The sequence below is a fragment of the Chelonoidis abingdonii genome, chromosome 6 (genome assembly GCF_003597395.2).
Source record: "Chelonoidis abingdonii isolate Lonesome George chromosome 6, CheloAbing_2.0, whole genome shotgun sequence".
NCBI classification, from domain to species: Eukaryota; Metazoa; Chordata; order Testudines; family Testudinidae; genus Chelonoidis; species Chelonoidis abingdonii.
In genome coordinates, this window is record NC_133774.1 from 92,891,868 (window position 1) to 92,904,287 (window position 12,420).

The following is a 12,420-nucleotide window of genomic DNA, read 5'->3' on the forward strand; positions in this document are numbered from 1 at the left end:
TTTACATACAGAAGGCACTATAATCTACTTGCAAGAGCTTAAAGGTCCAGCATTTAAAAAATGGATAAATTGAATCAGTTGTTATATAAAGGTCATTGACTTATTTATGAAATTGATGCATATTGTTATTTGTTAAGACTGGAGATGCAGACTTCCATACATACTCTCATGAGAGTGTAAAAATTATTCAAAAATGCGTTCCCTGTTTAAGATGCATGAGGTACCTTGAGGAGTAAAAGTAGCCTTTGGAGAGTGTGCTACCAAGCTCAGACTTGAGAACTCTTCTGGCACTGCTTAAGTACGATAGGAATTTCAGACTCAGTCTATTCTCTTTTCTTTAGATTATAGCACAAATCTTAAAGCACTGACAGCAGCTTCAAACACACATAAAAATCCCTCGCCTCAAAGGAATTAAACACACAAATGCTTCCCTTAAGAAAACAATAAATAGATTCTGACAGAACTTAAGAGGGTTCCCCTCCTCACCCCCTTTCTGGTTCCAATAAAAGTCCCATTTGTATTTGACCTTTATCAAAGAGCAACTCTCATAATACTGGGGTCTAATTATTTTTCCCCTCCCAGAGTTCTCAAAATGCAAAGAGCATTAGGGAGCCCAAGTATTGTCTTTGCGATGTGAATACCTCTTTGGCTTATCATCATGTTTCTTACTGATAACAGCTCCTCCTTGTCTCTACAAGAATATAAATTCAGTACAAAAAACCCCTTAATTTTGGTTCAAATTGACATATATTTTTCAACTATTTCTGAACTGAATTATGCTGTTTCAAATGTGACCCTCCGAGTTTTTGCCTATATCCAGGTTTTAATCACCAAATTCCATCAGATTTCTTCCTTCTCTTCCATTCTCTCAGTGTCATGTTGATACTAATTAACAAGTGCAAAATTAAAAATGGGTTTATTTCCCTGCTGGTCACCTCACTTGTATTTTTCTTCCAATGGTGCAGGTAGACTGAAAGGAGGCCAGAAGTACTCTTCCATAAATCTCCTCAGTAGGGCTCGTGAACTCACTCCAGCCCTCTCTGTTCTACGACCCTTGTGCTCTTCCAGTTTTATAAGATGGATATAGTCAGACATACACTCACCACAAGCATTTTCACGTTCTCCAAAAAGCATGCAAACCAAGAAGTTGCACAAGACCAATGCACAAATCTTGATGACCCTACTAGTAAATATATTCAGGAAATTAACAACAGGTTTCTTCAGCTACACTATAACCCTGTGTGAGTGTCCAAAGGTCTCAGCCCCATGTTCGGAAAATGTACAGAAGTCTAGGACAAAGGTGATCGCATTTAGAGCCATCACCAAAAGAAATGACTATTACAACAGGAAAGATTTTATCAGATATAAGCGCATTTACATGTTTAGTATTGTAAGTACAGTACACATGAAAGTTAATAGTTGAAGTGGGGAGAGAAGAATATTCACATCTGGCTGATTATATTGTGTGAGCTTCAAGAACCGAATGCCAAGCCGCCATATATTTTAATTTCCGAAGTTAATCATAAGGACGTTAGGACTCAGCACCTTCCTATAGTCTAAGACGACACGACTTGAAGGAGAAATAAGACCAAAGTTGGCAGCTGTACTTCGACACAACACAATTCCTAATTTCAACCACAGTTCACTTCACTTATATGGTTGAGAGGGTTTTTTTGGTTCTCAAATCTACTGCAGAGCTATTTTACTGTAATGTGGAAAAATAACAGCATGGCACGAACACCAAAATGTTCCTGTCCACCATCTCCTCTCAGTTAAGTAAAAACAAATGAGAAACCCAAATACCAGTTATTGTATAAAACTCTGCTGACAGAGACATAGACCGAGCAATACATTATGGCTTTAAACCACTGGCTATGGTGCACAGGGAGTGTTTGGGGGGAAAGCTAGTCCCATGGAAGTTCCCAGAAGCCTTGTACATCAGAAAGGCACAATCACACCTAGGAGATCAGGAGGAACATGACCACCATGCCAGTCTTTGAAAGTGTTCAGCATGTCTCACTTGGGTGAGGCTAGCATTGCTGGAGCAGGGGAAAGCTCCAACCTACCCCTTTCTGTCCCTTTATGAGCAAGCTAGCATCACCTTGAGTGCTAGTCTCACAGCGTACTTGGGTTCCTTGCCTGTGACTGCCTCCAGCCCTGAGCCAGGGCACAGAGTGAGTTGGATATGAATGATCCTTGCACATATAAACCCAGGGAAACTTTAGCCCTAAGCAGAGTAGGTATTCTGTTGTACTGGAAATGTTGCTGATACATGCCATGACTGAAGTAAGGCATGAATTTCACTCCTCATGGGGAGATATTGCTATACTCCATGCACCATTTTACACTGGACTCATACCTCTGACATTTGGAGGAACATATTTTCCCCATTTGCAGATGCTAGCTACATTGGAAAGGATCATTTACTTCTCCTTTCTGCTCATTATCAAGATTAACCACATGCCTTCTTTGGGGTGTTTTTTTTTTCTGGACTATTGTTTGAGGAAGGGTGGAGAATATTGAATGAGGTGGTGATTGAGGGGCTTGCATTGCGTTCCCTCAAGATAAAAGAAAAAGGAGTAAAAACCCTTTGTGTAAACCCTGGCTTGTGTCACTCAGGAAGTTCTCTCTGGTGAATGCAAAATGCTCACAGAAGCACGTGGGAAGACATTCGTTTGAAAAGATAATGTTGCCGTGTTTAAATACAAATTTTCCGCAGAAAATTGAATATTTCCTCTTGGCCCAACTAAAATATGGATTAAAATGGACCAATTGTAAATTGAGTTTTCCTCATTTGGGGCCCAATTCCAATGGGAAACCACCCCCTGATTTCAGGAGCACCAGGTTTGGTCCTATTGTTTACATGACAGCTTTAAATTTTTAATACAGTATGCTGTGACTGGTGCTTACTGTACAAAATATAATCTCTCCACTGTTACCTTTCTTCCTCACACCCCCACAACTAGTCTATCTTCACTTGTCTCCCATCATATGCTTAGACTGCAAGCTCTCTGCTGCAGAGACTTTTTTTGTATTATGTACATGTACAGCATCTAGCACACTGGGGACCTGATACCTGATGGATCCTCTAAACACTCCTGTAACACAAACTAATAATGATGATACTAGTAATAATTTGAAAAAGTGTCTCTGGAGCTTTGGGCTAAGGATAAACCCAAAGTTGCTAAATGCAGGTCTGAATGCAAACTTCAGACTTGGAAGATATATGGATCAATTCAGGGCTATCTTTATTTTGAAGAATGTGGTCCTTTTCTGATGGAAACTTTCAGGGACTTGTTTACAGTTAATTATAATATTTCAAGATTATGAAGTGTAATCTATCAATTGATATTTATTTACAGTAAATTAATCCTCAGAGTAAAAGTCCCTACCAGGGACAGTCATTTGAGGGAGCGTACCCAAAGGAGTGAGCATTTTAGCTTGGGATCCCGAACAGTTTGCTATGCTTTGCTCACTGTTTCGATTAACAAAATAAAAATAAACTCCATGTTGAAGTTGCCGCAGTTTCAAAATTTTACTCAGTGACTCACAAAGAAAGAAGTCCTTACACAAACATGCTCTAGGCAGGTTTGTAGCTAGAAAAGCACTGATGCCATAGTGCAGATTGACAGGATTAGTAACTTATTGACTAATTCTGAAAATAAATGAACTTTTCTTACCTCTCCCAGATAGGAGATTAACTTGCTAGTAAAGAACTTCTTCAAATATTAGTATGGACAAATAGTAACATAATAAACATGTTATTCCAAGAACACTTTTAGAATCCAAATGCCAGAGATCTTACCATCCCACCCTACAATTTGGCTCCAGCTTTCTTGTTCTTTCCTAATGCAACCTAGGTTGCTTCAGCATAAAAGAAAACACACTCCAAACCTTTTTTCAGTCTAACATAACTCTTTCTACACTTTGAAACTTTACAGCTTTGTCCTTCAGACTTCAAATCCCCAATAAGGCCCCTGATGATTCCAAAGACTGGGAACAGTGTGCATGTATGTGGGGAGGAGGTGCAGGATCTCAGGCCACATGTCTGCTGCTTTTCACTGACCACAGTTCTTCTCCATTTAAATCTCAGCTGCTCTAAGAATTGTCCCCATCAAGAATCCCAGAGCTGACAGTACATCAGACAAATCTGAATTGCACAGTGTCAGGCCCAGTCAGAGCCACAAACCACAAATGAGTTTTTATGGAATCATTTTATGGGATGTATTGGCAGTGTGGTTCGGGGTCCCAGGAAAGATAAAGGGAGATGAGGGGCCTTAGTTATCATCTTCTCCACAGACCCTCAGCCTAAGAACAAAACATGGTCACCCTTTGGTCCATAGCGAAATACTCTCTGATCACCTATTCTCACCAAGCGTACAAGTTCTTTTTATAAATACACCTCCTCTAACACCTACAGAAGTGGTCAGAGGGAGTAGTACTGAAGGTTTAAACAAAAATGAAAGGTTTACAATTTCACTCTTATCACCCCTCAGACAGGGCTCACTGCCATTTCAATAAGTACTGCTTCCTACGGTGTGGTACTGCAATGTAAGCTCAGTGGTGCAGCTCTTGCAGCAGAACCCCAGTTGTTGCAGCTCTACCAGACACCTGCTTCCAAAATTGTAGTTTGAATGACCAAGTGTGGCTTTCATAATCCAATGCACATCAGAGTAAATTTCCTTTTTATGGGGCCAGATTCTGCCATCCAACATTGAGTAACACCTTACCTCATTAATAGTCCCATTGGTTTTGCAGAGTAAGGTACTACTAACGGACTTCAGGTGGAAAAAAAAAAAAATCAGGCCAGCAGAGAACAGGTGCTTAAACCATGTATTTGGATCAGAGTTTGGTTTTGCAGCGTAAGGTACTACTAACGGACTTCAAGTGGGAAAAAAAAAAAATAAAAATCAGGCCAGCAGAGAACAGGTGCTTAAACCATGTATTTGGATCAGAGTTTGGTTCAAGGCCCTTTATTTCTGTATTTATCCCTTGCCTGCTATTCAAGTGGACTGATATGTGATGGCACTCTTTCTAGTCCATCATCGGTACTTCAGGAGCACAGGCATGTGGAGTGTGATGATCAGACCTATGACAACTAAGATAAACTTATAAGAAACAACACTTCTTACCTTTCATCCCAAACTTGGAGTGTCTTCCAAACTTCAGAATAATGAGCATTATCACTAGGCCAGTGCACACTAATGCTGCAATCCCCACCACAACATACACCTAAAAGAGAGAGCAAGAACAGTTCAATCTGTTGCATGATGATGAACTGTCTTCAAAAGCAACATTTATTCAGAATAATCCAACTAGGGAAAAAGTTTTCTTTTAAAGGGAAAAAAAGATTGTCAGATCTAAGAGCACAGAGGGGACCATTATGTAGGTTCTCTCCCACCCTGCCGAGAACAGAGACTCTGCCAATTCCACATCCTGAGGAGGCTTCTTCATGGGTCTGGCACTGAGAGAGGAGACTGAGACTGGGTGAGCTGGTCAGAGGAGGGGCTGAGTCAGAGGACTGCATGTCATCCACCTCTGCAGCCGTATGGAGCTTTATGAGAAGAGATAATACAGTGTGAGGTGTAACTACCTTTGACACAATGTACCCCTGAGGCATAGTCGCTGACAAGGAAACCAGAACCAAAGCCACTGTGCAGCGCAAAGCCTCTTCACAGATGGCCCTGACCTCTCACAGATTCCTCAGGATTCTGTGTAGGGTATAAGATGGCCCCTGCTGTGCACAAATCCCACAAGGGACAATGTGGGGGTAGAGGAGGGAAGGGGCTCTGTGAGGTAATGCTCATCGAGATTTGCTGCCACAGACCCATAGGTTTGAACTTCAGCTCCTACTTTGGGCCTTGATGTCCCTAACTGACAGTAACAGAATGGGGAAACAGACTTGAGATCACTCCCACTGGCTCATATCTGTTAATAGTTTTTATTTTTAATCCCGAACTTCTTTCCTCCTTCAAATCTATCGCTTGAGGTATTCCTGAATATTTTAAATTGAAAGAACAAAAAACAAAAAAACTGTATGTACTGAAGCAATATCTAGTTTGTAGCTCCCGCCCACCCACAACTTTCTACTCTTCCATAGCTTACAATTTTCCCTCCCATTCATGTATCATGTATCTGTGCACAAGGCGCAATTCTCCACTGCCTTCCACCTTGTGAAGTAATTCACACTAAACATTAAACTGTAAGAATGACAGTGCTTTACATTCACTTTGTGCAGGTATAAATGATTACACAGAGATAAGGAAGTGGGGAATTCAGGCCCACCGAATTAGCTGTTTCTACTAAAAATCTCCATGTTATCTTTCAACAGCAACCCCATGAAAAATGGTGCCAATACACAGAATTCTAATTTGATTTTTCATTGTAACATGACTTCACTATGAGCAGCAGTTGACCACCAGGTTTATAAATCCAGTGAGAGAGCCTTTCAAATTACCTTGAATTTCAAGGATGTGAAAATCTCTTACTTTGTAAATAAAATTACTGTATTTTAGGTCCTCTGAAAAACAAAAACATTGCACGACAGATCATCTCTAAGAGTTGGTCAGAAAAGTGATATAAATTAAGTATCCACTTTATTCAGTATGAAAAATCATGCACTCTTTTCCCCCTCCCCCCTTTTTGGAAAGGGCATCTTGAACAATTCTAGCAACAGCTTGGGTACACTGTTAGGTTAGTGTCCCATCACAGCTTCATCAGTTCTATAGTCAGAAAGTCTGCCAAGATCAGAAATCAGGAAACAATATATATACTTACAGTGATGCTATCTTCATTCTCTTTGTTGGAAACATCCGTAGAAGTGATTTGATTACTGTTGTTCGTGGTGTCCCCAATATCATTAGGCGTGGTTTCATAATCTTAGGGAGGGGGAGAGAAAGGTTGTCATCATTCTTTCAGTTACTATAATACTGCAATGTCTGAAAAATTTACAACTCTTGAGTTCCTTGTAAAAGATGAATTGTTTCTATTTTATCAACTGAGCATTATGCGGGGGGATCTACAAAGCCAAAAACTTCATTTGCTCTAGACATTGCTTTTTAACCAACGTATAACCCATCAACATCTTAAAACACAGCATTTTCCTTTCAAATATAATAATCCATTGCTTATTTCTCATGTAAAATTTCAGAGAATGGATCTACACTGTAACATATACTGAGAGAAGCTAGAGTTAAAGTTAAGGACGGACTTTTACTATAAATCTGGGTTTGGGTGCTTGTGACTAAAAACAAAAGACTACCCTCAAGATTGAACTGTAGCCTTATACTCAGCCAAAGCCCAAAGAGGAGGTTGTTTTTTTTTTTAAATTAGTTTGGGGACTTCTGGGGTATGTCTACATTACAGATGAAATTGAGCCTCCCTGCCCAGATAAACAGACTTGTGCTAGCTTGACTCAAACTATCATGCTAAAAATAGCAATAAGGATGTTCCAGCTCCAGCAAAGACTGAGATAAGAACCCCAGCTCACATTCAGTGGGCTTGAGAGCCTGAGCTGCCACCACATCTACCCTGCTATTTTTAGCACACTAGCTTGAGCCAAGCTAGTGCAAGTCAATCTATCCAGGCCAGGGGTGAAGACGGGGACTTACTCCTAACTGCAGTGTAGAATGATCCTTTAATTTATTTTTGAGAATTTGTCAAAAGCCCATTTAGCTAGTTTTGAGTTGTCAAAGTATGAAGGGACAGATCCCCTCATGTTAAAAAAATTTAAAACACATTATTGTGTGTGCTTGGATAACTCAAGAACATTTTTGGTTCCAAATTGCTAACTTGCCATAGACTTAATCCTGTAAAAAGGTTTTGTGCCAGACATTTCTTAAATTAAGTTTCTTCAGACATGATGGACCACACCCTACTCTTAGTTCCAATGGATAAATCCAGAATAACTCTACTGAAAGAAGTGTTTGGCCCAACAAAGTTGTTGTTATTTGAAAACTGCAGAATGGATTTATCAAATGCAGGATTTTTCACCAGCATTATTCCAAGATAACAAGGACTAAATACAAAAAAAATGCAAAGTTGCATTTATTTCTAGGATTACATACTAAAATGTGTGCATGTGTGTTGGAAAGAGAGAGAGAGAGAGAGAGAAACACATTCAAATTAATGTAATCAGTATAGTTATTGGAATTGTAATTCTAGTGTGATTATTTAAACGTAAAAAATCACAATTTTTTCCCTTATTTATACTTTGTTTAAATCCAGAAGAAATTTCAATGCCAAAATTCTGTACATGGAATTTGAAAGTGGGGTAGGATCATTAATGCTGTTTCTGTTCTCAAAACTGCCACAGGGGAGAGGGGGGTCTGCACTCTAATATACTTATCTTCGCCAGGCACTCAGTGCCATTTTGGAGGGGTTAGCTGAGAACGCTGGCAAAATGCTGCATGGGCACTTTTGGTTTTCAGGCCTGTGTGCTTGCACACACACTTCCTTGCTGCAAAGCATTCTGCATCTCGTATATGGCCATTATTAGGAAGCTGGGTTCTTTGACTTTGCAGCGTCTACATGGCTCTCCTTGTCATCAGCTCAACATCTAATATATAGATATAAAGCTGATATAAAGCAGCCAAGCCAGACCAAGCTGACCCTCCTAGGTCTGCACTAGAATAGGCCAAAGGCCATGATTTAGTCCAGCTCTAGTCTGTGTGCAAAGGGGCCTACTAACAGTGCTTTCAGGAGACTCACTGTAATTTCCTGACTTTAACATTTAAAACTTCAACCATAATGTTGCCTTATCCTCCCCTCCCTCCTCCCCCCCCTCTCCATGGCCCCTGCCCACTCACTGCTCTCTGCCCTCCTCCAAGCCCCTCCCCAAGCTGCCAAACAGCTGTTTGGTGGTGGCCTCCTATCAATCATTTGGCAGTGNCCCCCGGTTCTTCTTTATAGCTACAAATTTGCAGCAGGCATCAAACTGTAGAGAAAGGCAAGGGGACAGCATTCCTCATATTACACAGATTACACCTTGGCCCTGCCTGCATTCCCCATCTCCTGATTAGCCCATCTACTCCATGTTATTTCAGTAGGGTTAAGAGGTCCCTTTTGCATCTTGCTCAACTATCCCTATTATTAGCTTTCAAATTTACATTTACTGATTTGTAGTTTAATATCATTCCCATATAGTGGTCTCTCTCTCCCCCATCATATATCCAAGGGTCAGTATATGCTTACTCCCTCCTGAAGAGCCTAATCCTGTGAGCCACTGAGTACCCAGTCATCCACTGAAGGAGTTAACAGCACTCAGAAACTTACAGGAGGTGTTTAGTACCTGGCAAGAGCAAGCTCTCAGAATCTGACTTTTTGTCCAAACTTTTTTCCTTTCACTGCTACTGTGACCCAGGAATCTCTTAGTGCCAACTGGAAAGGGGTAAGATAGGGGATTCCTGTTATCCTCTGAGTCTGGTATTTACATTCTAGTAAAGAGGGTCATGTGAGGTCTCATTAAAAAAAAAACCTGTCTGGTCATCAATATCATTGTGAAATGTTTGTACAGACACTATATAAAGAGTCATGCATATATACCGAAAAATTATGTTCAAACGGTATGCAACCAACAAAAGTGAAAACAGATGGTCAGACAAGAGATGTTTATCCAGCTATCTGTTTATACGTAAGCAGGGGCAACCATTAGCATTCTAAGTCAAATGCTAACAAAGAGCTGGCAGAGATTTCAGAAGGAAACTAAGAAGAGAAAAATAGCCAGCAGTATACTTGGGGGGACAAAAGATATGCCTAGTCATCCCTCACCTTGGAAGTAAATGGATAGCGAATTTACTTCAGAAAAGTGGGATCTCCTCCAGACTTTGCTGAAAACACTAGCAAGAACTTTGAGTGAGATAAGCTTCTTTAGACAAGTGGGTAACTTGTTCGTTTAGGATCCAAACAGCAAGTTATGATTTTGTTTTATATGTTACCACTTGTTCCCAATATCCTTATTCACTATTACCTGAATGTTTGTTCTTTGATGATAAACTTATTCTTGTTTTCACTACAGAGCAGAAACTAATCCCAAAGTAATTTCCATGTTAAAGCACTTCTACTAGTGACTCTTTCAAAAACTAATTATACAGTATTTCCAATCAACTCACTTTCATCTCTCTCAATAGCTCATCCCACTAAGTGAACCTATGAACTTGGAATAATTAAGACAAACCATTTAAACTGCAAAGAGTCTCAAAGAAAGCAAGAATTAACAGTTAGTATCTCTTAGTTACTGAAAAATGGTCTAAGGACAATAATGTAAGAAGGGGAACAATGGAAATATCAGAATAATATAGTTTTTGTGTCAGACTAGAACTTGCAGGCTCTTCAACAAGATTTGACACATGTATAACTGTAAGAATATCAGTAGTCCTTACTGAACTTAATGGGACTGCTCACATGCATCAAGTTATGCATGTGCTTGAATACTTCTGCACAATGCGGTCCTCAGAGAATTATAAAGATCAAAAGCAAAGTACATATTACCCCCCCAAAAAAACAAAAACACATTTGTCTCTCCTTGGGAAAAAAACGGGAGGGGAAACTATGCTTTAATATTTCCAAACCACTTAAAGACAATTTGATGCCCCAATTGCACATTTGCTAAAGTTTAATTACATGGAATGGAATGGAATCAAAGCAATACAATTTAGATCAGCTTAAGGAAACTTAAATTATGGGCTATTTCATCCAAATAACCATATACTGAGCAAGATCCAACCTCACCTAGACCATAAAGCGTAGTTTGAAAGCACTGCTGAAGATAGACTTTCACACTTACTCAAAAACAACAACAGTATTATATAAAAGTAGCCAACTGTTTCGCAGATTTTTCTCCCAATTTTTGGTCCTCAAATTCTGTGTGTTAAAACAAGATTCATCTCCTCCTTTTGGTACTTTTTACAACTTAATTAGAAAGTTAGGCCCCAATGCCAACACAATTCAACTTCACAAGGGTTACATGTAACTGTTGTTGGTTCATCTTGTAATAGTTTGGCCAGCCATATCAGAAGAGGCCAAAAAACATATTACTATCAGGTTAAAAAAAAATCCTGTAAGCTGGGATAAGGCAATACTTTATTAAGCTTGGATACAGTTTTCAACAGCACCTAAGTCATACTGACTTTCAATTCATTATTTAAAAAAAAAATTGTCTCTAACCCATGATGGACAGCCCAGAGATGTTAGAGAATAACTGCAGGTTTACAGATTGGGTCCTCATCAGGGAGGGGCTAACACATTTTGCCTAAATCAGCGCCAACTAAAATACTCTGGGTTCAAAAGCATGACCTTCATTCAGATGTTAGCGGGTGCAAGTTCTCACTATACAAGAGAGACTAGAGAAAAGGGGAGTGGGAGGGGAGTAAAAATAGGGTGAAAAATGAGCAGAGAAGTGGAATGAAAAACCAACGTAGAAAGACAGAGAAAAGGTGTAAAGAGAGAAGAGGAAAAAAAAAAAAAACAATCTATAGGGGCGCTCACTTGTGCCAACCTCATTTTTCACTGGGAATTTTTCTCTCTCTGAGATATAGCATAGGTTTCTCTATAGGTGGTAAAACATGCTTTTTATAAACATTGAATCATCAAAATGTTAACTTACAGGAGAAAAGATAATGAACTCAATCGCCCCCCAAAAATAGAACTTTGAAAGGATCACAAGAGTCGGGCCACCAATAGCTCTAATCCTCCATTTGGGGATATCTACAACCATTCTATAGCAGTACATTTATGTTTCTCCTAGGCCTGGTCTACACTATGCGTTTATACCGATTTTAGTGGCGTTAAACAGATTTAACGCTGCACCCGTCCACACAACAAGGTCCTTTATATCGATATAAAGGGCTCTTTAAATCGGTTTCTGTACTCCTCCCCAACGAGAGGAGTAGCGCTAAAATCGGTATTACCATATGGGATTAGGGTTAGTGTGACCGCAAAATCGCCGGTATTGGCCTCCGGGCGGTATCCCACAGTGCACCACTGTGACCGCTCTGGAAAGCAATCTGAACTCGGATGCAGTGGCCAGGTAGACAAGAAAAGCCCCGCAAACTTTTGAATTGCATTTCCTGTTTGCCCAGTGTGGAGCTCTGATCAGCACGGGTGGCAATGCAGTCCCAAATCCAAAAAGAGCTCCAGCATGGACCATATGGGAGATACTGGATCTGATCTGTCAGCAGCATCCGTAGGTACACATTACTGAGTGACAGTGACAAAGGCAAAACGGGCTCCATGGCTGCCATGCTATGGCGTTCTGCCAGTGCAATCCAGGGGAAAAGGGCGTGAAATGATTGTCTGCTGTCAGCAGCATCCGTAGGTACACATTACAGTGACAGTGACAAAGGCAAAACGGGCTCCATGGCTGCCATGCTATGGCGTTCTGCCAGTGCAATCCAGGGGAAAAGGGCGTGAAATGATTGTCTG

The 12,420-nt window shown here is 40.3% G+C and overlaps 1 protein-coding gene across 1 annotated transcript in view; it reads right to left on the minus strand.

Moving 5' to 3' along the window:
- NTRK2 (neurotrophic receptor tyrosine kinase 2) overlaps positions 1 to 12,420 on the minus strand; it is a 303,730-nt gene that overhangs the window by 217,923 nt on the left and 73,387 nt on the right. Inside the window, exons 10-11 of the mRNA XM_032771140.2 lie at positions 6,778 to 6,878; positions 5,133 to 5,232 (exon numbers count right to left, since the gene is read on the minus strand). Of these exons, the coding sequence (XP_032627031.1) occupies positions 5,133 to 5,232; positions 6,778 to 6,878 (201 nt within the window). The remainder of the gene's footprint in view (positions 1 to 5,132; positions 5,233 to 6,777; positions 6,879 to 12,420) is intronic.